General features: G+C 46.3%; 1 protein-coding gene across 1 annotated transcript; it reads left to right on the top strand.

The window, feature by feature from the left end:
* The first annotated feature begins 993 nt into the window (after nt 1–993).
* Nucleotides 994–26,408, top strand: SDC1 (syndecan 1). Its single transcript, XM_064448109.1, has 5 exons — nt 994–1,299; nt 21,702–21,783; nt 22,718–23,211; nt 23,431–23,560; nt 24,125–26,408. Exons 1-5 carry the CDS (start codon nt 1,243–1,245, stop codon nt 24,289–24,291), a joined length of 930 nt encoding a protein of 309 aa, XP_064304179.1. The 5' UTR covers nt 994–1,242; the 3' UTR covers nt 24,292–26,408.
* Nucleotides 26,409–27,604: the final 1,196 nt, after the last annotated feature.

The following is a 27,604-nucleotide window of genomic DNA, read 5'->3' as shown; positions in this document are numbered from 1 at the left end:
TGCCTGTCAGCCACGCAGCCGACGTGTGCTCCTGCAGCTCCCAGCAGTATTAATCCTTAAAAACAGCTTTTCTTTTATAAAAAAAAAATGTTTGTGTACACTTTTAGTTGCATTGTTTATAGCCAACACTTCAACATGTGCTGGCACACAGGGAGGAGAGAAAAAAAAATAAAAAGGACAACTGAATTGACTGGAAGTGAACAGGCACTCCAGCCCTGACCCTGTAAGCAGGGCAATAAAGTTCAGCCTTCTGTGTATTTTTTGCAGGATGGTTGCCTGCCTCATTTTTGTGATCGATGGTGGGATGTGCAAACCCCAACCCGCAGCAGCGCTGAAGAGCGCTAAAGTTGCTTTTAACTCCAGAAGAGGTAGTTTGCAGGAGGGCGCTTCTTTTAAAGCGGCGCTTTTTGCCGCAAACCTCCCGCAACATTTTTAGGCTGCCAGAAAACCTGGTCCGAGCAGCAAAAAATCGGATGCAATGAAGGCACGGGCAGAGGGTGCGGGGCCGGGACACCCCCCCAGCTCCTTATTTTTTTCGGCGAGAAGCGGCCGCTGGCGGGGGGCGGGAGCGGGGCGGCCCGGGGAGCGGTACCCGCCCGGCGGGAGCGCTCCCTCCCCTCTCCCCGGAGCGGCGCCGGGGGAAGGGGCGAAGGCAGCGCACCCCGGGATTTTCTCCCACTGGGCAGGGAAGGGAGGGCTTTTAATGTTGTTGTTATTATTATGAATTATTATTTTTAGCGAGAAGGAAGGAAGCTCGGCGGGAGGAATGCCGCCGCCGCGGAGGAAATCTGGGAATGCAATGGGAGGGAAGCGGCGGCTGCCGCCGGCCGGGGGGTCCGGGGGGGCGCGGGGGGGCCCGGGGCTGGCGGCGCAGGTAGCGCGGCGGCAGGAAGCGGGGGCGGGCGGCGGGGAGGGCCGGGGCCGGGGCGCGGAGCCGAGGGGAGGGGAGCGGAGGCGGAGCCGGCGGGGGGGTGGCCGTAAGGTGAAGGTTGTTGCAGTGGGTTCATTAAAAGACAGAGTTCAACTCCCCGCCGCCGTAGAGCGCTGCTGGGAGGCTGGTTCGGCGGCTTGTGAAAGGGGGGGGGAAAAAAAGAAAAAGGAGAAGGAAAAAAAAAAAATAGTAAAAGGAGAAAACCCGCAGCTACCTAAAAGAACAGTGAGAGGAGCAGGGCAGGAGCGGCGGAGGCGGCGGCGGGAAGAAGGGGCAGGCTGTGCGCTCCCGAGGCCCAGCGAGGAGGAAGGATGATAAACGTGGTGGCCGTGTGGCTGGTGGCCCTTTGCTTCCAGGCTGCTGTCCCGGTGAGCCGGCGGCGCGGCGTGGCGCGAAGCACGTGGGGCGGCGGGGCCCGGGCGGGCGCGCGGGGCTGGCACCGGGACCGGGACCGGGACCGGGACCGGGACCGGGACGGGCTGGGCTGGGCTGGGCTGGGCTGGGCTGGGCTGCGGCTCCCCCTTTCCGACAGGTTCTCGCAGGGGAGCGCTGCCTTGCCGGGAGGGCTTCGGTGGCCTTTTGTGCTGGCGGCAGGCTCCAGCCCGGGCTGCCCCGGCAGCCTTAATTCAAACCAGACCCGCTGCGGCTGCTCCCGACCTGCCGGCGGCTCCGCCCCGGCGCTGCCCGGTACCCCCTTCCCCCACCCACCCCCCACCCCCCGCCGGGGCGCGGGAGCCCCTCGGCGTTGGGGGGGTGGGGTGGGATGCTCGCGTCCTCCCTCCGCCGCGGTGCGCCCCGGTGGGGGGCGAGTCGGGAGTTTGGGCAAGCGCTCGCATGTGGCCCTTTGTGGCTCAGCAGTGGCCGGGGTGCCCTGGCAAGGGCTCCGAAGGGAGCTCGGGGGCGGCTGCTCCCCCACCGCTTTTGTGCCCTCCGGGGAGCCTTTGGCCGGCGGAGCCTGCGCCCGGACGCCTTTTATTTCTAACACACTAAAAAAATCCTGGCGGTCGACTCGGCGCCCGAAGTCCGCGGCTCCCCCAGTGCCCGCGCCCGGCAGCAGCCCCGGGAGAGCAGCCCCGTCCCCGCTCCGCCTGGGCCGGGCTGCGGGGCCATCGCTGTCGCCCTCCTCACCGCCTGCCTCGGCTCCGAGCGCTGCGGTCGGGAGGCTCGCACCCCCTCAGAGCTCCGGTGGTGCGGGAGGAGCTCTCCTGAGGACGTGGAGAGCGGCTCCGTAGGGCTGCGGGCAGCCTTGCGGCCTCGGAAAGCGCTGCTGCGGCGCAGCAGCAGCCGCCAGGTGTCATCCATGAACAGAGGATGGCTCTCCCGCTGTCCCCTGCCTCCACTCTGCCTGCGGAGGGCCCTTCCACAGAAATCTGGCACCGCAGCCTTGTGAAAGCGCTTTGCTTGGTGCTCCAGGTCCGTGCTGGGGGCCTGGGCTCAGCGTCGCCCCCGAACCCCCGATTGTGGGAGGGCGGTCCTTGTGGCCACCCTTTGAGGGGCACAAGCCCCGAGCCGCCACCCCTCTCTCCTGTGATGAGTGAGGGACGCTCGCTCGCCGCTTCCCTGCTTGCTCCCCGCTTCCCCATATGCGCGGCCTCACTCGTGGAGGCTTCTCCTTTGGATGAGTAAGAACGAAAATGTGGAACTTGAGGCTTTGTGTGAGCAGGCAGGATCATCAAAGTCAAAACTGGTGGTTTTTTTCTGTCTGAAAGGGAGTAATTGATTAAAAACTTGTCTGGAGATGAACTACAGCAACAGTTGGATAAGGAGTGGCAGAACAAAGTGCGTGGCAAGATCGCAGCTGCTCAAAATACCTCTAGTTTTGCTATACCATTCTTGTCTGTGAACTCTACCTGTAGACCTGGACTCGAACCCTTCTAGCCCACATGGCAGAGAGTAGTTATGAGGTGGCTAAAAATGACAAGCATGTGAGCGTAATCCACCCAGTTCCATGGGGAGAGGGCTCTGCTCGTGGCTTCTGAATAAGCTTTCTACTGGATGAAGTGGGTAAAACTGCAGTTAACTTTCAGCCTCTGTAGTACATTTGGATAAAATTCCCCTATGATAATATTTCTTACTAGAAATGACAAGAACACGAAGTAAATGCTTGTCTGGAGTCTTCCTGTGCATAAGAGACACTGAGGCCTGAATGACACTTCAGATGGAGGGGTTTCCTGGGTGAACACATGGAGGAGCAGAAGTCCTTGGGGCTCTCTGGTGACTCAGTGCTGAGGCTGTTTCCCTTTTGGAGATCACATGGCCTTTTTTCCCATGTTGAAATGTCAGTGACACAAACTAAGCTGCCTTTCCCACCCGTCTGGAATAATTATGCTTTTACATCAAGTGGCAGAAAACCTCTTGTGCTGGGCACAGAAAGCAGAGTGACCTTGTACAGTCCTTTGCGTATGCCAGGTCACGGTGCCACGGGCACTGGCATGGTTGTGTTGGGTCCTTGATGGCCCAATGATTGGAGAGCGTGCTGCTGGCACATCACTTGACCCTTGGCTGTTGCTGCATGGCTTGACTCGTCCATGCATATTGTTGTAGAAGTAATAAACAGGAACAAGAAAGTGGCCAAACGATAGCTGTTTTCTTTCTGAGTACTCTTACCTGCAGGAATGGCTGGGGAGGTTCCTGTTCTTCAAGGTGATACTTTATTGCTCAAAACACCTTGTATGAGAGTAGTTGCCCTCTTTGTTATGATGGGGGCATCGATTTCCTTGAAATAAGAAGAGTGATGCATCTTAATGGATTAACCTAGTTATTCTCTTAAATGGAAACTTTTACACAGTATAACCCTGCCATGAAGCCAGCTGAGCCAAGATGTGTAGCCTGCTGCAGTAGGGCGGTGGACAATCCAGCCTGTATCGTGAGGGAAAACAGGGTTTTGATTGTTTCATCTGGTGTAGGCGCACGCTGGCGGTTAACACAAGCTTAGCAGAGCAGGCGAAACCTTTTTCCAAGGATGATGTCATTCCTATCTGAACGTAAACTAATTAGAAGAAATTAGGTAGTCCAGTGTGCTTATTAAACATGTAGGCAGTGGATAAGGAGGAAGCACTTTCTTCTATAGTACATGCAGAGCGTCACATTATTTATCAAGCACTATAAGCACCACTTCTCCATCTGAATGCTCGTTTGCTGGTGGCTACCTCCAAGCAAAATGGTGACTATTGTATCTGGTCGGCTCTGATTAGGGGAGAGACAAACAAGCTGTGGTTTGTATCATGTCAGGGGGCTCCGGTGCAAGTTTGTAGTCTTTTGTTCCAGGTTTCTCTCAGTTTCAAGTGCCTAGAAGAGCTAACATTTTTAATGGCAGCACTCTGAAACTTCTGGAAACCAAACAATCCGCGTTAACAACCCAAGACAAGTTACAGCAAGTGCAAGAAACCTGTAAGCCTTCTAAAATAAAGCTAGTGCACTAACCTGAAAGGTAGGCTGCTGTTTTAGCAGCAAAATTGGTCCATTTTAAGTATGCGCTTTGCGTTGCTAGTGCTTGAATGTCTCCAGGTGGCCTATATAGTAGTGCTTCGTCCGAACTTTGTTTGAAGTGGCTCTTGTGTCCAAAAACCATACTCATGCCTCAGAGAGGGACATTCCACACTTGTTTGTGTCATCGGGCATCTAGGGAGTGGGCATTTTAGTAGGGCCTGCTACAGGGAGGAGGGGCTTCTTGGGAGCGAGAAGGTAGGACCCGTTTCCTGAGGAGGTGTTGTGAATGATAACATTGCAGAGCTTCATCACTGCAGCGTTAGTATTTTCGTCTTGGATGTCTCGTACTCTTTATTAACTCAGAGCTATTAATACAGCACTCCGGGGCAGCTGGAGATTGATGCACTCGCTGAGGCACAGGGTACTTCAAATGGCGCTAGTCCCTCAGGACAGTGTTCAGTTGATATTAAGGCTCCTAAATGTAGGTGTCGATGTGTGAGCTAGGTGCCTAAGCTTTCATTATAGTCATGGTGGTGTAATCAGTGGAGCCAAAGAGAGCCATTATCTGACCAGCCCCTGCACGTCTGCTTCAAGGTGAGTTGCTTTGTTGGGGCTTTGTTGACCAGACCTCATTTTGCCTATAAGGGCAGGATAGACACCTTTACTTTAGTGTCTTTATCTGAAAGCAATTTAGCTCAAAGTGATAGTCTTTTTACTTTTTTGGTAACTCACTCCATAAACAGACTGGACAGGTGCTGCTTCTGTGCCAAGAGAACTAGCAAGGCAGTGGGAAATGTCAGCTTTCAGCTAGAACAACAGCTCTCTCCTAGTGCAACTGGATCAGTGCTTCCAAACAATATCATAGCCTTGCTCTGCTAAAGGCTGTGGAAGAAATTAGGGGGTATAGTTGGGTCCTGTATCCACATTCTGAAGCAAGGAATGTGAGCAGAAATGTAAGTGGATGTATTTGGGGTGGTGTGTGAGCTGTTGAGGAGATATCAGAGCATTTTAGTATTTAGAGGCACTCTTTATTTGTGGATTAGAGGTGAGGAACCTTAGTTACTCCCTGGACTTCTTATACAGGCAGCGATCTTGCAAAGAGGTAGTTGCTTTGACCAACAGTGCAAGGATTTCTGGTGTTTTGTGTAGGTTCTGAGCTGAGAAGATACTCTGAAATGCAGAGAGCATGTGGTGTCTCCTTCGGAGAGCTGAATTTTCTTAACAGGTTAACTCTAACTTAGTTGACTAGTGTACTTCATTTGAACTACTGCTCTGCTAGGCTACTGGTGTACCGCAGAAATGAGCTTTATCTGGCCTGGCTAGAAACCTGGGATAGTGCACTTTCTACTGTGGAGATGCTAGTGGAAAAGTTACTGCACTGTGAAGCCTTACCTCAAGGTGAGATAACATTTGGACCTCCTACAAGCAACTCTTGTGGAGCAACATCTGCTAATGTGGTGGTTTCCCAACCTCCCAGTTTCTCAAGCAGTGCTTGGCTGCAGTTGACGATCTGGGTCTTGTGGAACCGGCATGGGTCCAGCAGAGTCTGTTAGCTTGGGCTCCTTGCCATGCTTGACTGTAATGTTTGTATCTCACCGCTGAGACTAGTCTTACCAGTGAGGCTAGCTTTGCTGGATGGGAACCAGTGTGTTAGTGGGATTTGGATGGAGTTGGTAACAGAACTTCCCGTTGAGTCACAGGAGCTGCAGTTACTACTGAGTCATGGAGGTGTTGTAAGTCATGGCTTTTCCTGCTAGGCTTCTAGTTTGAAACCCCTTCGGGTATTGATCTGTTGAGGAGCTCTTGATGCTTCACTTATGTGTCTTGCTGTGCTCTCTGGCAGAACTATCTTCTCCATAGCCCTTGTTTTTGCAGTATGGTTCTCTAATGTCTGCTCATTTTGCCCCTTAGTGTTCAGAGCTTTTCTAATAACTGAGATGTCTCCAGGATTGCTGTTGCAGAATGACTCCTGACTAAATCAACAGCACTGGTAAAAGATAAGGAACTGCCTGACAAACAGCTTAAAATACTCATGGGTATCTTGCCTTTTGTGGAGGCTCTGTGTTCTTGTAATACTCCACCCTGTAACTTTTCTGCACTGTCTGGGCAGTAATGACAATGTCTTGTATGCCAGTCATGGAAACAAAGGCTGACGGTCTTGATTTTCTTGTGTAGGCTGTCCCAGGCCCACACTCTGGTCAGTGAGCCTTCTGCAAACAAAGTACAGCCGGTTCATGCAACAACTTCTCTGAGGGCTCCATCACCTGAGCGCATGGAAGCCATAGCTAGAGAAGGGGGGTTGTGCTTTGTCCGTCTGCCATGTGCTGAGGAGCTTATTGTCTCTTAAATGGAAGGAAACTTGAACTCCATTCCAGTTGTAAGGGGAGCGTGACGAATCCTTTCTGGGCAGCACTGCAGACAATGACTGTCCTGCACCGTACATGGGAAAGCTCTTCTAATTAGTTCCTAATGCTGGTGGCAGTACACGTGCTGGTCGGAGCCAGTCAGCAGCTCCAGCCCAGCCCTTGGCATCTAGGGATTACTAGGTGAGCAGATTGTATATTGAAGCCAGAGGTGAGCAGGGTAGTGTAGAGCCAGTCTACCATCTGGAGAGCAAGGAGTGATTAACGTAACGATTTCCAGATGAGAGCTCTTGTGAAGCTCTGTGTCGTAGTAGCGGTACTCCTGTGGCTGTGTTGGTAGGGAGCCTTTGTATGTCCTCTGGGGATCAGAGCTGGCAGCTACAGTGCTGTAGGAAGAGGCAACCTGGCTCTTTCCTGTCACAAATGAGGGCCCTATTCCTGGCTAAGTTCATGCTCTGACACCAGTAGAGTGGATAAATATAAATATAGGTATGTACATATTTATGTAGAGAGCTAGCTCTCCCTGTCATGTGCTATTTGTTGATCAGCTCGTACCAGGATTTGGAGGCTGTGTGCCCTGACCCCAGGATGGTGGTCTAGGAGATTTGATGCCTGTGCTCTGCGTAACTACAGGAGCTCAGAGCAGTCCATCTACCAAAACATCAGTCTCTGGTAAGAGCATCTCTGCAGAAGAGAGAGCCTGTTATTCTGCTGATGAGCTAATAGGTATCTTCTTCAGGGGCAGAGCCCAGGCTTTCTTTGGTCAAGAAGTTGAGGGGTGAGGGGAGTAAAAGCCCAGACTAGAGGAACTACAAAACTTCCTTGAATTCATATCTAACACAAACACTAATATTACGATATTTGTCACTTCCCTGCTGTGCTCTGTGCTTATGAAACTGTAATGGAGACTCTCGCACTGGTAGTTTTTATAGCCAAATGAGTTTTGTCCACCTCACTGGCTCTAACAGGGTATAAGTGGCAAGTACATGGAGTGGAAGAGTGGTAGTGAGGCTTGCACCGAAACTTGTCTAACAGCCTGCAGCTAGACAGCTTTGACTTCTAAATCGCTTTCTGTCCTAGCAGAGGAATCATCTAGATCGTGACTACTTTCCCATCAATGAACAAAGCACCTAACAAAAGAGGCTGACTCTGCCACTGCCCAGACATGCCAAAGGAGTGCTCTGCTATCGTGCGCTTACATCAACTGACTCATGGCCTTGAAGAGGAAAGCTGCTAGCTTAATCCTCCAGCAGCATCAGCTCTACTCTGAAGTGTGTTTAACTTGCAAAAAGTTCCTCAGTCTGCATCTGTAGTCACATTGAGCTGTGAAATGGTGGTGAGCTTCTTGCTACAGGAGCTGGAAGATGCAATTATGAATAATTAGGAGTTATTACTTTAGTAGCCTGAAAAGTGCTAAATGCTCAGTATGCCCCCACCTCCCCAGCATGCAGCCAAAAGGGGTTAAAAAGATCCACCAAACCTCCTTACACTGATTCTAGTAAGTAAAACTGGCTGGACACCCATTGTCCTGGGACCAACTTAATTGCTAGAGTCCCAATTGTATAGCAAATCTTATTTCCTGCCCTATTCTTTGATACTCCCCCACCACCAGATTGTCTGCTGGGGAGCCTTCCCATGCATTATGTGGGGGCATACCAGTTGGCAAGGCTCAAAACTGTGCCAGAGATCATTCTAATAATTTGATGGTATAGATTGTGTTCCAGTGCCCGGGGATATTGCCTGATGTTGTTTAATTTACTAGCATGGACGTAGCCAGTGGGTCTCTGGCAGCAGGCCCAGAATATTATGAAATTGTGAAAACTGCAGTATCCAGTAAAGAAAGTGAAAGTTCATAATAGGAGATCACGGCGCTGTCATTGAAAACTGAACCTTTTTGGATGCTTCAGAAGGATGAGCAACTACAGTTGAGTGAGAAATCCTGTGTAATCTATCAGCTGAGATTTGTGAGATGAATACTACAAACCTGGAACGGCAAAGCAGTCAGTGTAGTAGTGATGTTGCTGGTACATGCCAGTGGTTCAGCCTGTGCTTTTAGAGTTGGCCCATAAGGTGGTCCCTCAGCGTTTTATGGTCTACTTTCTTTAGAGATATATTGTACTGACTAGAGTTGGTAGTCAGTGAGCAGACCCAGAAGTTTATTTGTATATGAAATATCTTTAACTTTAGCGATGTTTGAACAGTGTCTTACAAGTTTGATCTGTTGTTGTGTAGGATCTAGCTACCCCGATGGTACTCCTTGCCAGAAAATTGTCTGGACTAACGGATATGTGCTAGGAGTAACCTGGTACTAAAGCACTTCACCTTGCCTTGCACTTTTTAGTACTGTTTTATTGACTTGTCTTAATGCCTGACAGTCCATGAGAGGCGGCATTAGTGATGTCTTGTCTCTTCACAGTATAGATGTGTAAAACACAGGGGTGTCCAAATCACAACTTAAGTCTTACAGTTGCCCATGTGAGGCAGGAGAGCGCCTAGACTCCACAAATGTGGTAACATCTCCCCCTCCGTTCTAGCCTACTCAGTTGATTCGGTGACTGCTCTGAAACAAGGCCATGGGAAAGACAGATGAAGAGTAACCTGTACACCCAAAACCGAAGGCATGAGGTAGCTGAAGCTAGTATCTGTTACAGTGCGACTTGGATAACAGCTTGGATCAAAGGGAAGCTCTCTGATTTACCCTGCCTTTGTAACAGTCCCTTGTTCAGGACTCCACTGTGCAGATGTGGTACTGAACAGTGCAACTGAGTGACTCTAGGTCAAAGTCAATTAGTTTCATCCACTGGGTGTTTGGTCAAGAAATGCCTAATGCTCATTTCTGAAATGAGTAGAAATACAGATGACTAGAGTGCAATTGCAGCAGCAGTTTTTTAAAGTCTGTTTCTGATGGGAGGATTTCATTTGATGCTTCAGCTCTGAAATGATACTTCAACACCCTCATGACTCAGCTTGGAAGTACATCAGCCAGCTTCCATAATCTCATTGAGCTGTTGCATAATTTAACTGTAAATGGGGCAGTAGTAAGCAACTGCTGGCAGAACTTTGTCTTATGTGCAGGATTACCAATGCTTTTGTAAACCTGAACACAAAGACCATTAGTGTCCTAGGAGGAGGCACAGAGAGCTTGATCCCTGCACTATTCTTTATGGGTAGGTCACTTGCTGTATGGTCCAGTGGTTATGAGCATGCATATTTCTCAAAGGGAGTTCATGTAGTCTGAACTGTGTTCTATGTTAGAGTAATCCAGTGAAATGTAGTCCAGCCTGTGCCCAAAGACCATCTGGCCTGCTGCTGTTTATTCCAAGGAGACTAGTAGTACCCAAAACACTTACATGCTGTTTTTCTTTGGCACCTGCACTCAGAAGCTGCTAAGACTATGTGGAAGGAAGGGGTGATGCTGAAAGCGCCTCTTTGAGAAGACTCTTGGGATGGGGGAACAGGGTGTTCATGATCTGAGATGTGGCTCCTGCATCTGGTGGAGATGCCTCAGTCCTTTTGTGCATGGCTTAGTCATGCTGGTGTAACTGCATCTCTTTGGCAGGGATGACTTCTGCATTATAAACAATCTAGGCTTAGTCAATACTGTAAGATCCTGTGGATAAGACAGACCTGATAGCATGCCTCACAATGTAGGGAGAGACTTGATTTCTTCACATCCATGCTGGTTTACTTGAAACTGGAAATGGTGAGGCACAGAAGCAAATGCAAAAAGAACACTTAACCGTGTGTGTTAGTGTTTTGGCCTGTGTGAGCCCAGCAAAGGGCTGCTGATTAAGACTCACAAGTTCCTTCCCAACAGACCGGTGGCTGGCTGGTGTGAGTCCTGCTGTGCGAGAACAGAATTTCTCAGAAGTAGTTAGAGCTTAGCTATAGGGAGTATGACCAAATCAGAACAGAGCTGCTGAATGCCAACTGTTGGCTCATTTTGCTGCCCAAGTCTAACTTGCTTCTGCAGCTCCCTTGCAAATAGTCAAGGTCTTGTGTATCAGACTGACAATAACAGCACCAAGGTCCAGGTTGTGGGGTGTGACTGGTCCTGCCATCTGCTGTACACATGTGAGACGCAGACTGGGACAGTGTTTGTTCAAGCCAGGCAGCTCTTTCTGGATGTTTCCAGTTGCCTGATCAATCAGCTCTTCAGTGGGGGGTGTTCCTGAAAAGGGTTGGTGGTGATGCTGTAGCTAAGAAGCTGGGTATGAGATTTATAATTAAATACAGCATTGAAAGGTAACAAATGTCTGGGATGTGTGTATGGAAAATACAGATCGTAGAAAAAAAAAAGCAAAACCCAAATGCAAACATTTCACAAGCATTGGAGACTTCATCATGCCTCCTTCTGGAGAAAATGTGGAACTTACAAAAGCAATCAAGAAGGCCTTGTCTTGGAATGTTGAGTCTCAGGCTGGTTGTCATGATATGAAGGACTTGTATATCTTGTAGGGTAAACTATGAGCACATCAGCTGGGAAGCTAAAGCAGAGTTTGAGAGCAGCAGGCCTTGGAGCTGGCAGGTGTTTCTGCCAGTGAAGTGTTGGCAAATAGAAAGTAATTTTTGTTGTCTTGTGCATAGGCGGTTGCTGTAGGGTATATGCAGTTGCTATAGTATCTAGCCTCCTATAAAACCTTTAGTCTGAGTGGTGCCACTGTAACTTTATGTAACTAATCAGAATACCTTGCCAGCTTTTTTGCTGTTATAAGGATAACTGTAGTTTAAAGTAGTCTCATTAAGTTTACCAGCTAACCTGCCTGAGCTGAGACCTCTAGTACTCCAGGGTTGTGAGTTCATCTTTCTGCTGAGGTCTAAATAACTTCCTAGCTGCTACGGACCAGACATACTGCCAGTAAACCCTTAGTTTGATGACACATGAGGAATTTTTATCTGAAACTTGTATTTCACTGACCTAGTATAACACTGCAAGCAGTTTGCTCAAATTGGAAACATACATATATATCACTATTAGAGTGAAAATGCTTCTGTGATCCTTCAAGAAGATCTTACAGCTTTGTCTCCTGGCTCCTTGGCATCTTGCACTAGGAAATTGCTAGAGTTCAAGGAGGAGAAGCGGGAAACTCCCAGGACTGAGATAAGAACTTGGGTCTTCTCCTAGCCATGTGCCTTGATACCAAAGGCTGTTGCGCTACTCTTGGCTGATAATTCCTGGAGGCAGGAAGTATTCCTGGCTGTGTGTTGGCTTCCCCTTCTCAGGTGAAGCAGAGGAGCTTCTTCCCCCCAGAATACCACGTAGTATGGTGGTGAGGTCGCTTCTGACTTCTGGGGAGATATCTGCTCGGGTCAGAGCACTCGTGCAGCTGTAGTGTTGCTCGTGGCAGTTTGCTGATCACACAAAAGCTGACATGGAGCTCATTTGAAATGGGTAGTAGTTCCACCAGCCAAGTTGGATGGCATTTGTCTCCAGGAAACGTGCTTCCCTAAGACCAGAGGCGCACACGTTTTCCTGGTGCCGCTGAGAAGAATAGGTGCCATCAGCCTAATTCAAAGACTTGAGATGCCATAGACCACGTCACGCTTTCCCTGAGACATATCTGTGATTTCTGAGCTGCAGCTTCCTGAGCTGAATGGCTGAAGTTAATGGTTGGACTTGATGATCTTAAAGGTCTTTTCCAACCTAAACAATTCTATGATTCTAAGATGAAAAGAGCAAGTTGTGCTCCTGTGGGACCAAAGTCCTTGAACTGCCTCTCTTGTGTCCTAATGTTGGTGTGCTGCAGGCTTGCACTGTGTTCTGCAGTGATGGCTTCAGCAGGAGGAACATGAAGGGTTGAGCCTCTCAGCATCCTGGCACATGGCCTACAGCTGCACGCTGACCAGTTTGAGCTAACAGGCCTACTGGAAGGAAACAATCTCAAATGGCACGAATGCAGACACTAGTTGCTTTGCAGCTCTTCCCTCAAACCCAGTCTTGCACTACATTCGTTAGTCTCAGGGCTGTAATGCTAACTGGTCTGCTCTACTGGGAGCTAGGTTGTTTCTTAGCTTTATTGGGAGAGGAGACTGGCTTCTCCAACCTAGGCATGCTGTCAAGGAGCAATCAGGCGGTCTGAAGCCCACTGTTGCACGTGTCAGGAAGTCTTGGTGGTTCTCTAGCAAGTTTCACTCATTTACAGTCCTCAGTGCTGATCCTCTAAGGGTGTGTGTGTGTCAAGAGATGGGGGAAAAGAAAGGAATTTGCACCCAGATGCAATCGGGACTGTTTGTTCATGGCAACAGAAGTCAACGCATGGGTGGGAGTAACTGGCTATGGACAGGGGCTGGTTTTACTGGGACTGCTGTTGAAGACCTAAGGTCAATGTGTTGGAAGGCAACGCTACAAAGTTCAGTCCCCATTTATGTGACTGTAACTGTCTGAGGCGAGTTGCTCAGCCTTACCTGCCTGAACTCCGTAGCAGGGGCTGCGTGTATGCTGCAGTCATCCTACATGCTGTGAACTAGCCGTGTCTGAATACATGGTAGCCAGGGGGCATGTGCTGTGCTGCTGCCAAGGGTGGAAGAGGCAGCAGGGACCTTAGATCCTGTCACTTTTAATTCTTCCGTCAGGATGGTCATGTGTATCTGTGGTGCAGTTACTAGTATGCATGGGTAGTGGGTTTTGGACTACTAGAGTTCCTTTGCTGGATGGGTTTCTGTTTCCTAAAGATTTTTCTGACCTGCAGCATGCTCTCCTCTTCTAACCTTACTTCGTCAGGGTTTTTGGGATGGGCAGCCCACCACTGGCTTTGGCTGAAACGAAGCAATTCCCTGTCTGTGCTTTTCTAAACAAGCAGATGAACTGGCTGTTGCTGTAAGACAATCTTCTCTGCTGGTTTTGCTAGACTAGAAAGTAAGAAGTGCTGGTGACTTTAAGTCGGAGAGTTTTAAGACAAGTTAGGTTTGTCTGGTCTCAGCTTACACAGTTTACTGCTCATCTCTCAAGCCAGCTGAAGTAGATTGAAATTAGTTCCCCACGATGAACCAGAGCTGTTAGCTGTATGGCCTCACTGAGATGCACATAGTTTGCACAACTCTGAGGTTATACATTGACTGTGGCTTTCTTGTGCTATTTGAAGAAATTAATGCCTGAACTATCAAGTATGTTAAAGAGCTGCAGGAAGGGGTCTTTAAAGAAAAGCAGTTACAGCATAAAACTGAACCGGCTGCTTCTCATGAGATTAGCTGCAGGGAAAAGAGGTTTCTCATTAGACTACATCTTCAAAACACGAGCTGCCTTAAACATGGTGGACAAAAGGTGTCCCACTTCTGGCCATGTTGTGACAACCCGCACCTGCCACTGATACAGACTTGAGTGCTTGTTGTGTGCCATGTCTGTGAGTGTGTTGACCTGTCAGTGAGATTCATTGACTGGCCTAGGCTTGGCTTGGAAGGAGCAGGTTGGCATGAGTGAAAGCAGTGTGTAGCAACTTACTTGTTTTGATATATCCTCCAGATGGAAAAGCAGGAGCACAGACTCTAAGTTGCTTCTCTGTATTGCTGAAGGACTGACCAGACTTCTGGTGGAGCTGGCTGAGAGAGAACTGGGAGGCAGCTCAGCTCTTCTGCATCAGGACTGATGTGGTGCTCTCTGCACTCCTAGCAGCGCACACAAGTGATGTGTTGTCACTAATGCTGCCTACATTGTATGGCCGCAAACTTCCCCATCTGTGGTGACCATAACTTGTTGGACTCTGCTACCCCTGGCTTTGCTCAGCCCTCTCTGCTGAAGGATGTGCCATATATCCCTCGTCCAGTACTAAACTGCAATCGCACTGGACGTCCAGTAAAGTTCAGGTGGCTTAAGACAAAAGCAGTACTACTGCTTTTCTGAATAAGGCATCTATCTAGCCTTTGCTACTGTGTTTAGGAGATCGGGGAGGATTTAAAAGCACTGTTGTCAGACTTGGGAACAAAGTTTATCCATTGTGAGCTCTCTGCAGAGAAGTTTGTCTCAGAAAACTCTCCGTACAACCCCTCTCCTTGCTCCTTTTTGTAGAAACCTACACAGCCTTTTTAGTCAACCTCTGATTTGCATGTTTCCTGCAGTCTGAGGGTGGTGGTGTGCATCTCCATAATGCATGGTGGTGGCAGGGTATTTTACTGCCCCTCTGCCGCAGGGTAGGTGAATGTGTGTCAGCATCCCGGGAACGAAGGCTGTGATTCTCTATGAATTGCTTAAACAGCCTGGCTGCCGCACTCTGCCCTGTGCCAGTACAAACACTTGTGCATTCATGCACAGAACAGGACTGGGGAACTGGTCCTGCTGGAAAATTCTTTGCATGGTGTTTTCTCTTTTGTGGTTTTTTTTTTTAAACCCTGATCTGGCTCACCATGTGACTGCACAAACAGCTGTGCAGGGGATAGTCCAGGAAGCATGAAGTGACACGCTCTCATGGGAGATGGTATTTTAAAGGGCCCCACTGCAGAATGTGAAACCCAACCTGATGGTGACACGCTGGTTCATTTTGACTCTTGGCATGTTGGTTGCTGTGTTTCAGCCCTACTTAATTAAAAAAGTTGCCCTGCCACAGTAAGGAGAAAATGTAATGCTGTTTGGGCATAGTGTGGTACTTACCAGGTGAGCCTCTAGAAGTATTGGGACTGTGGCTGCTGTGTGTATTGAGTAGCTCGATGCTCTTCTTCCTTGGCCACTGCATCTTGATCAAAGGATCAGAGTATGCTTCTACAGCTGCGGCCACAAAACTTGACAGAAAAGGAGAATCAGAGCCTAGTGGACAGTTTACAGTCTGGTCTGCCCATAGCAGAACAGATCCTAATAGTTCTTATCCTATTTTAAATAGGCGTTGGAAGGTGTTTCATTGCCGTGAGAGCCCAAGTGCCAAGAGGTAGCTACTGTGTGATGATCAGGTGGTTCACGCTTCAATCAAAAGCAGCGGCTGTTGCAGCTAGGACCTCTCCCTCAAAGATGGTACCCTTCTCAAGTCACCAGCCAAAAATAGAGGAGAAGGCCAGTAAGAACTCAACCAAGATTTTCCAGATTTCATTAATAATGATCTGATAGAGAAGCAGCCAGATTAACTGGCATACTTACCTCTTGCTGCTAAAATGGTGCTTGCCTTGCTGAGCAAAAGAGCATCCTTTACTTTCCACATGAGAGCTGCCTGACCGCTTCCCTTTGAAAGGAGCACCCTGTGAGCCACTAACCGGCCTTACTCTGACATAAACTGGTGGATGGAAGGGTGGAGATGTTGAAGCCTGTTGGTGCACAACAAATCCTTATTGAGGGAGGGCGGAAACGACACCATCTGAAATAGGGAGGGCAGATGATAGTTGTAATGCTTTGAACAGCCTTGATTGGACACTAGCCAGGGATAAAAGCACTGCTTAAATCTAGCTATCCAGTCCACGGGCTGTTCGTGGGACGGTTTGTAGCTGTCTTTCTGCTCTTTGGCCTGTGCTGTTAGTCTGCGTCTTTGGCTCTTCTAGGAAGACAACTACTTCATTAACCTGCAGGGTCACCAAGCAGCACTGGCGCTTACCTTGAGCAGTGGAGTAACAGGAGAAACAACTGCAAGAGCATTTAGCTGAGATGGTGCCACATTGCTACTGAGGCCTGATGTAGCAGACTTGCATGCAAGCTTCATTTTTGACTTGCCATATAAAAGCATCAGTTCTGTTTCAGCTACTCCAGAATTTATGGCTGACTTAAAACTGAAGGTGTGCATGGTCAGCTTAATCTGCAGGCATACTAACTGCTAGCAAGCAGGGGGATAGGTGAGGATGCTGCTGGTGGGGTTTTCTGGTTTTCCCTTAACCATTTAAGCTGCCTGCAGGCCATGGACATCTGGGGTAGGAGTTAATCATACGTGGGCTATTAACTGCAGAATCTCAAGGTTTAACAAAGCTAAAATGTCTTTCAGCAGGTGGTTTTGTCTTCCCACACACTAATATTAGTATTTTGAAGTTAGAAGCTCTTCAGGCTGCTCTGCCTCAGAGAGCATTTCTGTTAGCAGGACTAGCTCTGCTCTTGAATATATAGAAAAAGGTGAAAAACAAAGCTCTCTCTTTGAGTTTATTTTAGAGCTGTTCAAATCCTTATGAAAGTCTCTTTCTAGATGCTCCAGTGTCATATTGGTAGCCAAACTAGAGAGGAAATGCTTGTCTTGGTTTTTACATGTCTCAAACAAGAGCAAGCCATTAGTTTTGCTTCCCATAAAGTTGGAATAATCTTGCAGGATGCTTAGGGAGGTGTTTGAGGTGGGAGAGTTCATTACAGCTCATTCCTTTTCAGCTGAATAAGAAGGATTTATTAGGAGAAACAAATGTGCAAATTTAACAGCATTATTCAGATAATGGAGGATTTAAAGAGTTTTTGATACTACTGTAATAGGCTGATCACTAACTGGGATTACTAAGAGTGGGATACAAATCATCCTTAATCTAGTTTAGGGCTTGTAGCAGCTTGTGGCAAAGCCAGTGTTTTTGATTACCTCAGAGTAATTTGAAAAAAGCTGCTCCTTTCACATATACCGTGGCTCCAAATTAGAGAAACGTGGTTCCCAGTTTGGGTGGGGTTAGATCAACTAATAAAACTACAAATCTCCCCTTCATCATGAGAGAACTTTAGATCTGTGCTCTAGCAGGGGGGAACTGTGGCAGCTGATGGGATAAACACAGAGATTCATGCATTGAGACTGCGAACAAAATGAAGACTGAATAATAGTTTGAAATTATGCGGTTTTTAAAAAAACATCTTCATTATGTCAGAGTTTTGGAGCCAATAATATTGCTAAGGAGTTGTGAAAGCATGGCCCAATCTCAATTAAATTGAAGATGCCACTAAGCAGTTTTCTGGTTGTCCCAGCTAACCTCAATAACTATTGTTCTCCAACAATACAGTGCTCAGCAAGAACAGAGGCTAACAGTCTCCCCAGGGCTTCCCCTAAACAGGCTGCTTTGATACTTGGGGAAGGGGGTCTTCCACTGGTTAACGGGAACTGGTTAATGCATATTAAAAATGCTGTTAAAAAATTTTACCACTCACATGCAACCAAATTCAGTGACACCAAATCAAAAGGGCTAGGCAAGTATTTCTGATCAGTTGCCTGAGCTGCTAAAAAAAACCACAACTAAAAAAACAGCTAAAAAAAGAGCTTGTTAAATGGTAAAAAAGCAATATGTTGTAGGTGCAGTATAAGAATTGAAAGGTTTTTTTACTAGAATACATGAGATACCAGTGGAGATGCTTCAAAGGATCCAGCACCTGAGCTTAAATGCATTCAAGCCTCTCTGGCATCAGTTACAATGTGAATGGTCCACAAATAGTCTCAGTGGACTGAAAAATAAACTGGATGATGATGGAAGTAATTTCTAAAAGCACGTCCACATTAGCTGATTATATCTGATAATAGGATTGTGAGCTAATGTAACGCATTAAAGCAATCTTGCTTTAAGCTGGAATTTCTCTTCAGCTTTTCTGTATGATAGCACAACCTGGTGATTCAATCCGTGTTCTGCACCCCTAATCCTTTTGACTAATGCAAACCATTCTCATTGGTATAACTCAGCTGTAATAAAAGGTCATGGAAAAGCCTTGACCATGAGGTGTTTTTTCTCTGAACAGCACGGTCCATCTTCCTGATGCAAACCCAAATTAGTTCAATCCCTTCCGATGCTTTATGGTAACCTTGCTGTGTCTCAAATCCTTCAGCAGCAGATCATTATAGAAGCATGACCTTTCTGCAATACTTGTATTTTGTGGTGTCATAAGGAAAGGTTACTGCCTTTCATGCCTACTAAAGCTGTAGTCTATGGAGCAAAAACTGTACAGTTACATAAATTAGGCAAATATTCCTTAATGCTCATGTGTCATGAAATTGGATGATGCCATTAATTTACATCACTTTGTGTATATTCTGACTGGTATCCACATGTGCATAATCCTCTACTGTCCCTTGAATATTTGGGGTAAAAAAAGTCCCTTCTAGGATCCCAGGCCTCAGACTACCTCAAGGGGATATACTGCAGCTCCCAAAGGAGCAGCCTGGGACAAGACCTGGGATAAGTAGTAGAAGGACACATTTAGTGCAACTTCACTAACATCTCATATAAAGCTGTGGAAAGCAGACTTTATTAATCCTGAGTCATGTTTTCTGTTATCCTCTTGAAGTACAGTAGCCAACCTCAGGGGACAAGAATCGGTTTGCATCTGCCTTCATGTTTGCAGGGTGGCTGCTGAGCAGCAGCTGGGCAACTCTAGACTCAACAGCATGGGTCTCCATTGGTTTAGACTGGGCTGCACTGGACTGTCCTCCTCTGAGGATGACTTAGCTATCCCTACTAAGATCAGAAATCAAACTAGGATTCAAACAAGTACATGACAAAGGCCATGGAGAAGCAGAATACGCAGCAGCCTGGGAAGAGCCTAAAAGCTCGGGTGTGAGGGGAAATGTCAGGCTAGGCTGGCTGAACACCCTGGTTAACAAGAAAGAAAGCATGGCATGACTGAACAAGTGTCATCCATTAACACCACAAGGGGAAGGGGTGCTTGCTTGGTAGTCAAGATCAGGTGTTGCTGTTTAATTTTCTGACAGTCTGTGATCCTTTCAGGAGTGTTGCTAAGGTCTGCAGACCATCAAATCTGTCCAGGTGTTCTTGGAAGTCCTGTATGAGCTACCCCTGAAGATTCAGATTTTGGGGGAAGTTAGTCTTGATCCTAGATAAAGGTATATGGTGACATGTCTTAAACTGCATTGGCAGTCCTTTTCTTCAGTAAAAAGCTGGAGAGCTTGCTTTCTAACTGCCTCAAGATAGAGTCCTACCACTGGGAGGAGAATGTACACGTACCACCACCACCCCCTGCCTGTTTTGCAGTGCATCCCCCCCTTTGCACTCAAAACCAAGCTGAGTGGGAGAACAAAGGATTGTGGTTGCCACTGCTAATGCAAGAAAGGAGGGAGAAAAATCGTCCCTACCCCCCATCAACCAAAATGGTGCGATTTCTGAAGTCTGACTTCACTTCTGAAGGTACTGAAAAGGATGCTCAAGGGAGCCTGGTTTGAGAAGCCCAGCAGTTCTTTCTGTATTCTTTCTGCACCAACAGTTTGTACTCTTTAATATTTGAAGTGTAGTGAGATCAGCTTGTGTGAGTCACTGACCTTCGACACAAGAAGGAAAACATTCAGGAAATACTCATCTGACTGACTTTCTGTGGATGAGTGCAAAAGCACAGTGCAAACAAGCAGGGACAAATCTAAAAATCCAAATTACCTCATGACATGCAGCTACACAAAAGATTGAAGGGCAATTTCATCTTAAAAATTACTTTAGAAAAATGCTTGCAGAAGCGTGAGGAAAAGTGGTTTGTTTTGGTTTTGTCTTTTTTTCCAGCAGGGAAGGAAAGTGCTAAAGTTTAATGTCTGTATGAGGTTTCTTTGTTCTTACTTCTTTGTTATTTAAAAAAACCCAACCCTACATAACTACAGTGATCACCTAGAAGGGGTGTGATGTTGGGCCTCATTAGGTTGGTGGCAGCTTGCATACTACTTTGTCTTCAGAGGGGCTGAATCTAATAGGCTAGTAACCACCTTGGAACCTAGTTGTTCTATGGAAATGTGGGGAATGGATAAGGTATTAAGGAAGAGAAAACAGGTTAAACCTGATATCTTAAAAGAATGAAAAGGAGATGGGGCCAATAAATACAGCCGTGTAGATAATAAAGTGACAATGAGAGAGCTCAACTGCTTTCTTTGTTTGACAGAACATACTAGTGCTGGCTAACTTCCTCCTAGGATGAAAATGAGTGTTATAGTAATTTTTAAGTGACACGGTTAATGCAAGCTAGAGAAATACAGTGGGCTGGATGCAAAGCTGGCAAGAATGTATGTTGTTCTTTTTATATAATAAAAGGAAATTTCATACGCCTGATAAAACCATGATCAGCTTGGATACAGCAAAGCAGTATCTCCTAAACTCTCAGATGGGGCAACGCTAGAAAGGGATGACAAGGGCATCTTGAGAGTGGGAAAGAAGTAAAAATTCTGGAGAACAGGGAATCTAGTTGGATGGGGAAAGATGAGATTTGGAAGAAGTGACTTATAGGGCTTTTGTTTGAAGTCTGAGATGGGAGAATGACTGGCTCGGTAATGGTAGCCCTGCAGAAATAAACCTGGGGCTAGTCATGAGCTGGGAGTCAAGCACGTTGTACCAATTGGAACAGTAATTGTGTATAGCTGAGGCCAACAAGATGCATGAAGTAATCACTCTGCTTTATTTAGTGTTGTCTACTTTGGATATCCTGAATATCTTTGACTGTTGTGTGTTATGACAAACAGGTGCAGTAGAGCAGGGGTTTGCCTCTTATTTCAGTTGCTGAAACACTGTGCTGGCTAGTGCTTCTTGAAGCATAAATGGAGAAAGCTGAGGGCTGTATTCTCCTACGTGGAAAGCTGGTTTCTATCTCAGGACTTACTCTGAGTGCCCACACTTACAAAAAAGGAATCTTATTCTCTTCCAGTTAGATGCTGTAGTTTCAGATATGTGAACAGCACTGGAAGGACTCAAAAAGGTAGAGAAGCCAAACTATTTTGTCTCCCCTTCCTTTTTGCTCCTTAGAAGTAATGTAGTAATTCACAGATTAAGTGGTTGGTAGATAGGGAAGACATGAGCAGTCAGAACCTGAAGCAGAACGGTTATGTTGTGTAAGGACTGAGCATTGGCTGCTACCAGGATGCACCTCTGAATGGATTCCTTGCTTTCTTCTTCCCCAAAGCAAGTGCAGCCTGGAAGCAGCGCAGAGAAGGGAGATGGCAAGGCTGACCTTTCCAACACTGAATAGACTCACTGGAGCTACTCATTTGGGGAGGGGGATGGAGTGAAGAAAGATGAGAAAATGTAATCTGAACAAAGAAAGTTTGTGTAACCTTCAGGAGCCCTTAGAGGACTCTGTGCAAGCAACATGGTAACTTCAAGTAATCTCATCACTAACACACCTTTTCCCCTTCTCTTTAAAGCAAACTACAAATTTGAACCTTCCTCCTGAAGATCTTGATTCATCTGGTGATGACGACGATGCATTCTCAGGTTCAGGTGCAGGTGAGTTCTTAGCACTTGTACTGTTAGTGCTTGATCCTCCCAGAATGTGGCAATCGAGATCTTGATGAGCATCCAAGCTAAAAGGGGGGGAGAGAGGAATCACACACAGAGCCCTGCTCAGAATATGAGAGTTGGGAACAGAGAAAAAGCCTGATCTTGTATTGCTTCAGATACTAAAAATTAGCAGAAAATTAGTTGTAGGAGACTTGAAAGGGAGCAGAAGCAGGTATACTCTGTGTCATCGCTTATACAAAATATTGTGTGAAGCACGCTACAAAACTGCGGTGATTCTTTACTCATGGGGAAAAGGGACTGTAAGAAAGGCATTTGTCCTCTCTCACAAGCTCGTAGGAGATACCATTTGAGGGTGTGTAAACGCCATCCTGCCAACATATCTCAAGTGCAAATTTTATCTGTCATCACATGTGCAAGTTCCTGTGGGCCATAATTTTAAAAAATGGAATAAAGGGGTTTTAGGGTGAGGAAAAAGTCTATCAGAATGATTACTAAACTGCATGAGAGACACCTTTAGTCTTCAGTGCTGAAGTTGAGGAAAGAGCAAGCTAGAGAAAGCTCAAGCATGGTATCCTTCTCCTTCCTTCCAGCCACATACTGGTATTTTAGATTAAATTCTGCAGGAATAAGACCCTGAAATCAGTGCCAAATATGCCAGTGACTAAAGGTGTTGAGTATTTGAGTAAACAGACTAGCACTTGTGCCTTGGGGATAAGTAGATGGCTAACAAAGTATTGCTGAATAGCGCATTGGTCTGCCCCTTCCTTATTACACTGAAGAGGACAAGGAATTACAAACCGAACTGCTGTTATTACAAAAATTGGCTGTGTAGGTTAGGCATCCTCCTTAGACCAGCATCCTGAAGATAGTATTAATAGGACTCTAAACTGGCCAAGGATAATATTTTTTTGTTTTGCAGGTCCCCTGACTGACCAGTCTCACACCTGGAGAATCCCAGGGGAACCGACTAATTCCTCATTACTGGCAACACCAATGGATTTCAACGAACAGCCATTTCCCGGGACTGAGAGCCGAACTGAAAAGGAAGTAGTATCTCCTCCTGCAACTAGTAATGTAGTGACAGAGGAGCCAGTTGTAGCTGTGAAGGACGAAGTATCCATCCTGGGCTCACCTGATGAGAAACCAACAAATGATGCAGTTACAACAACAGTGAGAAGCCCCACTACTCACTTTCCTTCAGTGGTTCATGTAACATCTTCAGAAGCCTCGGGCGTGGTCCGTGAGCTCGAACCTAAAATACCTAGCTCTAATGTGCCAGACACTAAAGACATGCCTGAACCCCACTCTACCATCCATCCTGAGGGAGATATCACTACCACCCGCACAACGACAGCTCCAAAGGACGTTGTTCCTACACATGAGGAGGTTTCTGAAGATGGCTCTGGAGACCCGGTGAGGACTAATAGCTCTGATACCCTTTCCAGGGAGATGGCTTTAGTAGTATGCAGTAAGTTGGTTTTGCAGGAAAGGGTGGTGACTTGTCAAAACAATGATTGATTTAATAGGTTATATTGGTGGAGGGTTTTAGACGAGAAAAAACTAAACTGTGGAAAGTCTCCAGTAACAGCCACAATGAGAAACACTAATAACCTGCCTTGTATGTCCCAACAGGGAGACTTCATCCTGACTAAAGATGAGGATTTGGTCCCCACCCAGGACTCAGAACTACTGGCTGACTCTGGGAGGAATGCCAAAGCAGCAGGAGCCTCAGGAATTATGGACAGAAAAGAAGTTCTTGGAGGTACCTGATATTCTGGATTTCTAGTTGGTAAAAGCAGAATCTCATAGGATTCTTCCAGGCATCAGAAGCTATAGTTATGCAAGTACATCTCTGAGCGTGAAAGCCAACCTTTTACATTAGATCTCTGAAATTCGGGTCATGATCCATGATTCTGTATTGTCAAAACCCTAACAGGGGCAAATATTAACCTGCTAATAGCAAAGCAGCCATTGCTAGTTATCTGGAATTTTATGTTTAAACCTGTTCCTTTGCTTCTCTCAAAAATTACAGTAAAACTGCTCTAATGCTGCCTGGGTCAAATTACTAGGGTTGAACAACGTAGCCTTGCATGCCTTGCAGCATGGCCCGGTGGGAGATCTGTTTCTTTAGGTTTACCTCATGTAGATTTGTGGCTTTTGGTAATGGCAGGATGTCTGGTTTGGGAGGGGGCAAAAGGACAAATTAACTTCTGGAAGTCATGAAGTCAGGAACTGCGCTCTAAGGAACAACCTGGAACTTACAGTCATACCAGCATTATCTGGTGTGGCGTCTAGAGTAATTTGTGGCTTTTTCCCCCCCTTCTAGGTGTTATTGCTGGAGGACTGGTAGGCTTGGTGTTTGCAGTGTTTCTAGTTGCATTCATGCTGTACAGAATGAAGAAAAAAGACGAAGGCAGCTATTCACTGGATGAACCAAAACAGTCTAACGGAGGATACCAAAAACCACACAAACAGGAAGAATTCTATGCATAAACACTGATCTTCAGGACACTTCTTATTCCATCTTTCTTGGACTCTTCTCTCCCTGCACGTGGACCTCCTAGTGTGCTTTGCATTAAACTTAAGCCATATGATCATTGGGTTATTTGCCCTTACCACTTTGCCATTGGAAATTTTATAACTACAAAGTAGATCTGGATTCATTGAACATTCCCTGCTTTCTTGCACAACTTTTTTTAATTTTTTTTTTTTTAAACAGAAGTGGGACTGCAAGTTCCTAAACTCACTTCTGGTTTATCTAAAGACTGCTGGGGCAGGCGGTGGGGAGGAGATAAGGGAGCACTGTGTGTATAAACCTCTTCGTATTTAGGGAAAGGGCTAGCAAGAATAAACAATTATCAGTGCTCAAATTCTGTATAGCAGGGATCCTTCCTATTTAACTCATAGATATGTTTTAAGTGTAACAAATGGCTGTGCTGGGCAAACGTTTGGTACACTGCAATCCTCTAGCTCTTTCTAACTGCCATATTTGGAGCACTTAACGCCTATGAAACATCAAGCTGAACGTGATCTCTAGGGAAATGAGGTGTCAGGGCCAGGGTAAGCAAATGGCTGTTGCGTGATTTAAAATAACTTATATTTTGGAAACATTATCCCATACTCAGAACCAGCTCCTAAGCAGTTGGTGCATACGCTAATACAAAACATACCCCAAAGACCCCAAAACTAAGTGGAGAATTCATTTTACCAATAGCGTTGGAGTGTCCCACTACACTCTTGCTCCATCTAGGCTTAGGTAAGAAATAGATTTTTCTAAGCAGTCTTATCTCAGACATTCCCTCTTCTTAGGTGCCGAATCTAGGCTGGGCTGTCATGCTGCAAATACTCTTATCCCATGCTACTGTGTAGTCACCAGGTGACTGATGGAGTGTTGTAGCACCTACCTCTCTGTGCACTGTTTACAGTGGTTGTCTTGGAATGTGGTCTGCTGTCTATGCCACAGAATACCTTGGCACGCAGGGGTGGAAGGTAGGAAGTAGCATATCATGAGTTCACAGCGAAGGAGTAGAGAAGCATAGCATCTGAAGCAAGCCTGATGAAGGCTAAGTGTAGATGACCTTAAATATATACAACAGTTGGTGTGCTTGACTCTCATGATTCCGGAATGGCTCTTCAGAAGCTGTTCCTGCACTTTGGAGAGAAGCAATTCCAGGGATGTCAGACTAGTAAGGGCCCAAAAACACCTCCTGAGGAAAGTCCAGATGCCTGAAGCTGCTGGTGGTCAGTGTGCTGTCAGATGTGAGGCACTAAGGCCTCGTTGAGGGTCTGGAGTTCTCCAGAGTATCTCAAACTGAGCGAGAAGAGAAGGGTGGTGTTCTGCACAAACCTTACTTCTACTCTGCCTTTGGTTAGCTTCTTGCAAGTTCAGTTCCTCATCACTCAGTGCAGAAGGTATGGGGTGGGTGGAGGAGTGTTTACAACTGATGTAAATATTTGTACTGTTGAGCCAGAGGGAATGACTGGAGAATATTGGAGAATATTGCAACAGTTGATACAAATGTTGCACATTAACAGTAAAACTTAAACCTGTGTAATTTAAATGAAGTATAAAACACTCCTGAGCTGCTACGCAGCTAAAGTTGGTGCCTTCTCTGCAAATCAAAAAAAAAAAAAGCAACACTTCTTGATTCCAATCTCTTCTTCATGCACAAGGAAAACATGTGCATACGTGTAGCTGGCTGCTTTTAAGTAAAGCTGCAAAGTCCATTATGTCCTTTTTTTGTTTTTAACTGAATGAATTTTTATAGGTTAATGCAACGACCAGATGGTGTTAATTTCAGCTGTAATTCTTTGCTTTGTATAGGAATGTAGAAATGTTGTTTGATAGGTTTATCTATAAAAAGGTTCTTGTAAAGCACAGGAAGATAAAGTGATAGACTTCAGTTGTACCTCACAAGCTTGCTAGGGGAAAGGAAAAAAAACCAAAACCTATATTTTGGTAGTCTAAACTGACAGTTTGTGAAACAAACATGACATTCTGTGTTATTTAACTGGTACAAATGAAATATGAGTTCTAACAGAAGATGCAACATTTGGTTATCTGTATGCCATGTAAAGGTATACTGCAATAAATGACATTTTGGCAAGAATGTGTCCTATCTGTGAACCTTGCTAAATATAATACTTCACAAAGTAGATGTCGTTTTTAAGACTGCCCAGGTCTTTAAGGAAGCTGGATTCCAAGTATGAAATGTGAATTTTGGTGCTAAATATATGGAGGTTCAGCTAAGAATTTGAAGGGTATGAGTGTGGCCTGCTTCTGTCTTATGCTGCCCTGGATGTCCAGGTTGTGGTGAGCTGCTCTACCCTCAGGCAGTGGTGTGGGATATGAAAGGGCCCTAGTGGAGACTTGAATGAAATCTATTTGTCAGGGCCCTGCAGCATTTCATGCTGGTTCTGATTATTGGGAGTTCTCCTTCCTTACGCAGTATGTCACCAGCCCCAAAGAGGTAAGAATAGTTGTAAGTCTTCCACAGGGCTCCCTCTTGCTGTCTTCTGCCTCCAGGAGTTTGAGAGCAGGGAGGGCTGCAGGAGGGGCAGCTCCAAGCCTTTCTATTAAAACGTGCTTCCCAAAACAAAGTTGGAGATGCACCTCCAAGGAGGGAGAATAGAGCGGGCCTGTCCTAAGTATTTTGTTGTACAGCATCGATTACTCTGGGGTGCTGTGGCTTGTGTTGGAGGAGATGGAGCAAAACAGAAGTAGAGCAAAATGTCCTTCATTCAAATGCAAAATGCATTCTCTGAGTCTTCATCAGGACTAGTATGTATATTGATGAAAATGAGTAGTGGAGAAAAGGTGCAGGGTAAAATTTGCTCCATTTGAGGATGCAGGAAAACTCAAAAAAACTATGCAGGAGACGAGCTAGAGGCTCAAAACCAAATAGTTACTTGGCATTCTGGGGTGGTGTTTAGCTCATGAAACTGGAAGCCTGATGGACTGTGTTTTAGATAAGCTTGTCAAATTAGAGGACAGTAGTTTTACTGCAGAAAATGAAGTGCAGCGTCTGCACTAAGGAAAGAAGGGAAAAAGGTTTTGGCCTCAGCAGTGTGCAGGATCTTACAAAAGGATCTGATGGATAGAAAAATTAAAAGGATGCTGATACGTGGGATAAAATATAAAATAGATTCACCAAAAGTAGATTGTGCCAGTCTGAATGGATCTTTTGCTTTTTGATAACAGTTTTTTCAGTCAAAGGCAATCTGTTTAGTAAAGCAATTTGTTAGTGCCACACAGACAATGAATAATAAAAAGGAGGAAGCTGGGGATTAGTGGAAGAATTGTAAA

Source organism: Phalacrocorax carbo, chromosome 3, assembly GCF_963921805.1.
Source record: "Phalacrocorax carbo chromosome 3, bPhaCar2.1, whole genome shotgun sequence".
Taxonomy (NCBI): domain Eukaryota; kingdom Metazoa; phylum Chordata; class Aves; order Suliformes; family Phalacrocoracidae; genus Phalacrocorax; species Phalacrocorax carbo.
This window is presented reverse-complemented; position numbering and strand designations above follow the sequence as displayed.

Excerpts from the sequence above, each read along its gene's own strand:
- SDC1 (XM_064448109.1), top strand. The coding sequence starts at position 1,243 with ATGATAAACGTGGTGGCCGTGTGGCTGGTGGCCCTTTGCTTCCAGGCT. Across the intron at positions 21,784-22,717 it reads ATTCTCAGGTTCAGGTGCAG|GTCCCCTGACTGACCAGTCT; the intron begins GTGAGTTCTTAG and ends TTTGTTTTGCAG. Across the intron at positions 23,212-23,430 it reads AAGATGGCTCTGGAGACCCG|GGAGACTTCATCCTGACTAA; the intron begins GTGAGGACTAAT and ends ATGTCCCAACAG.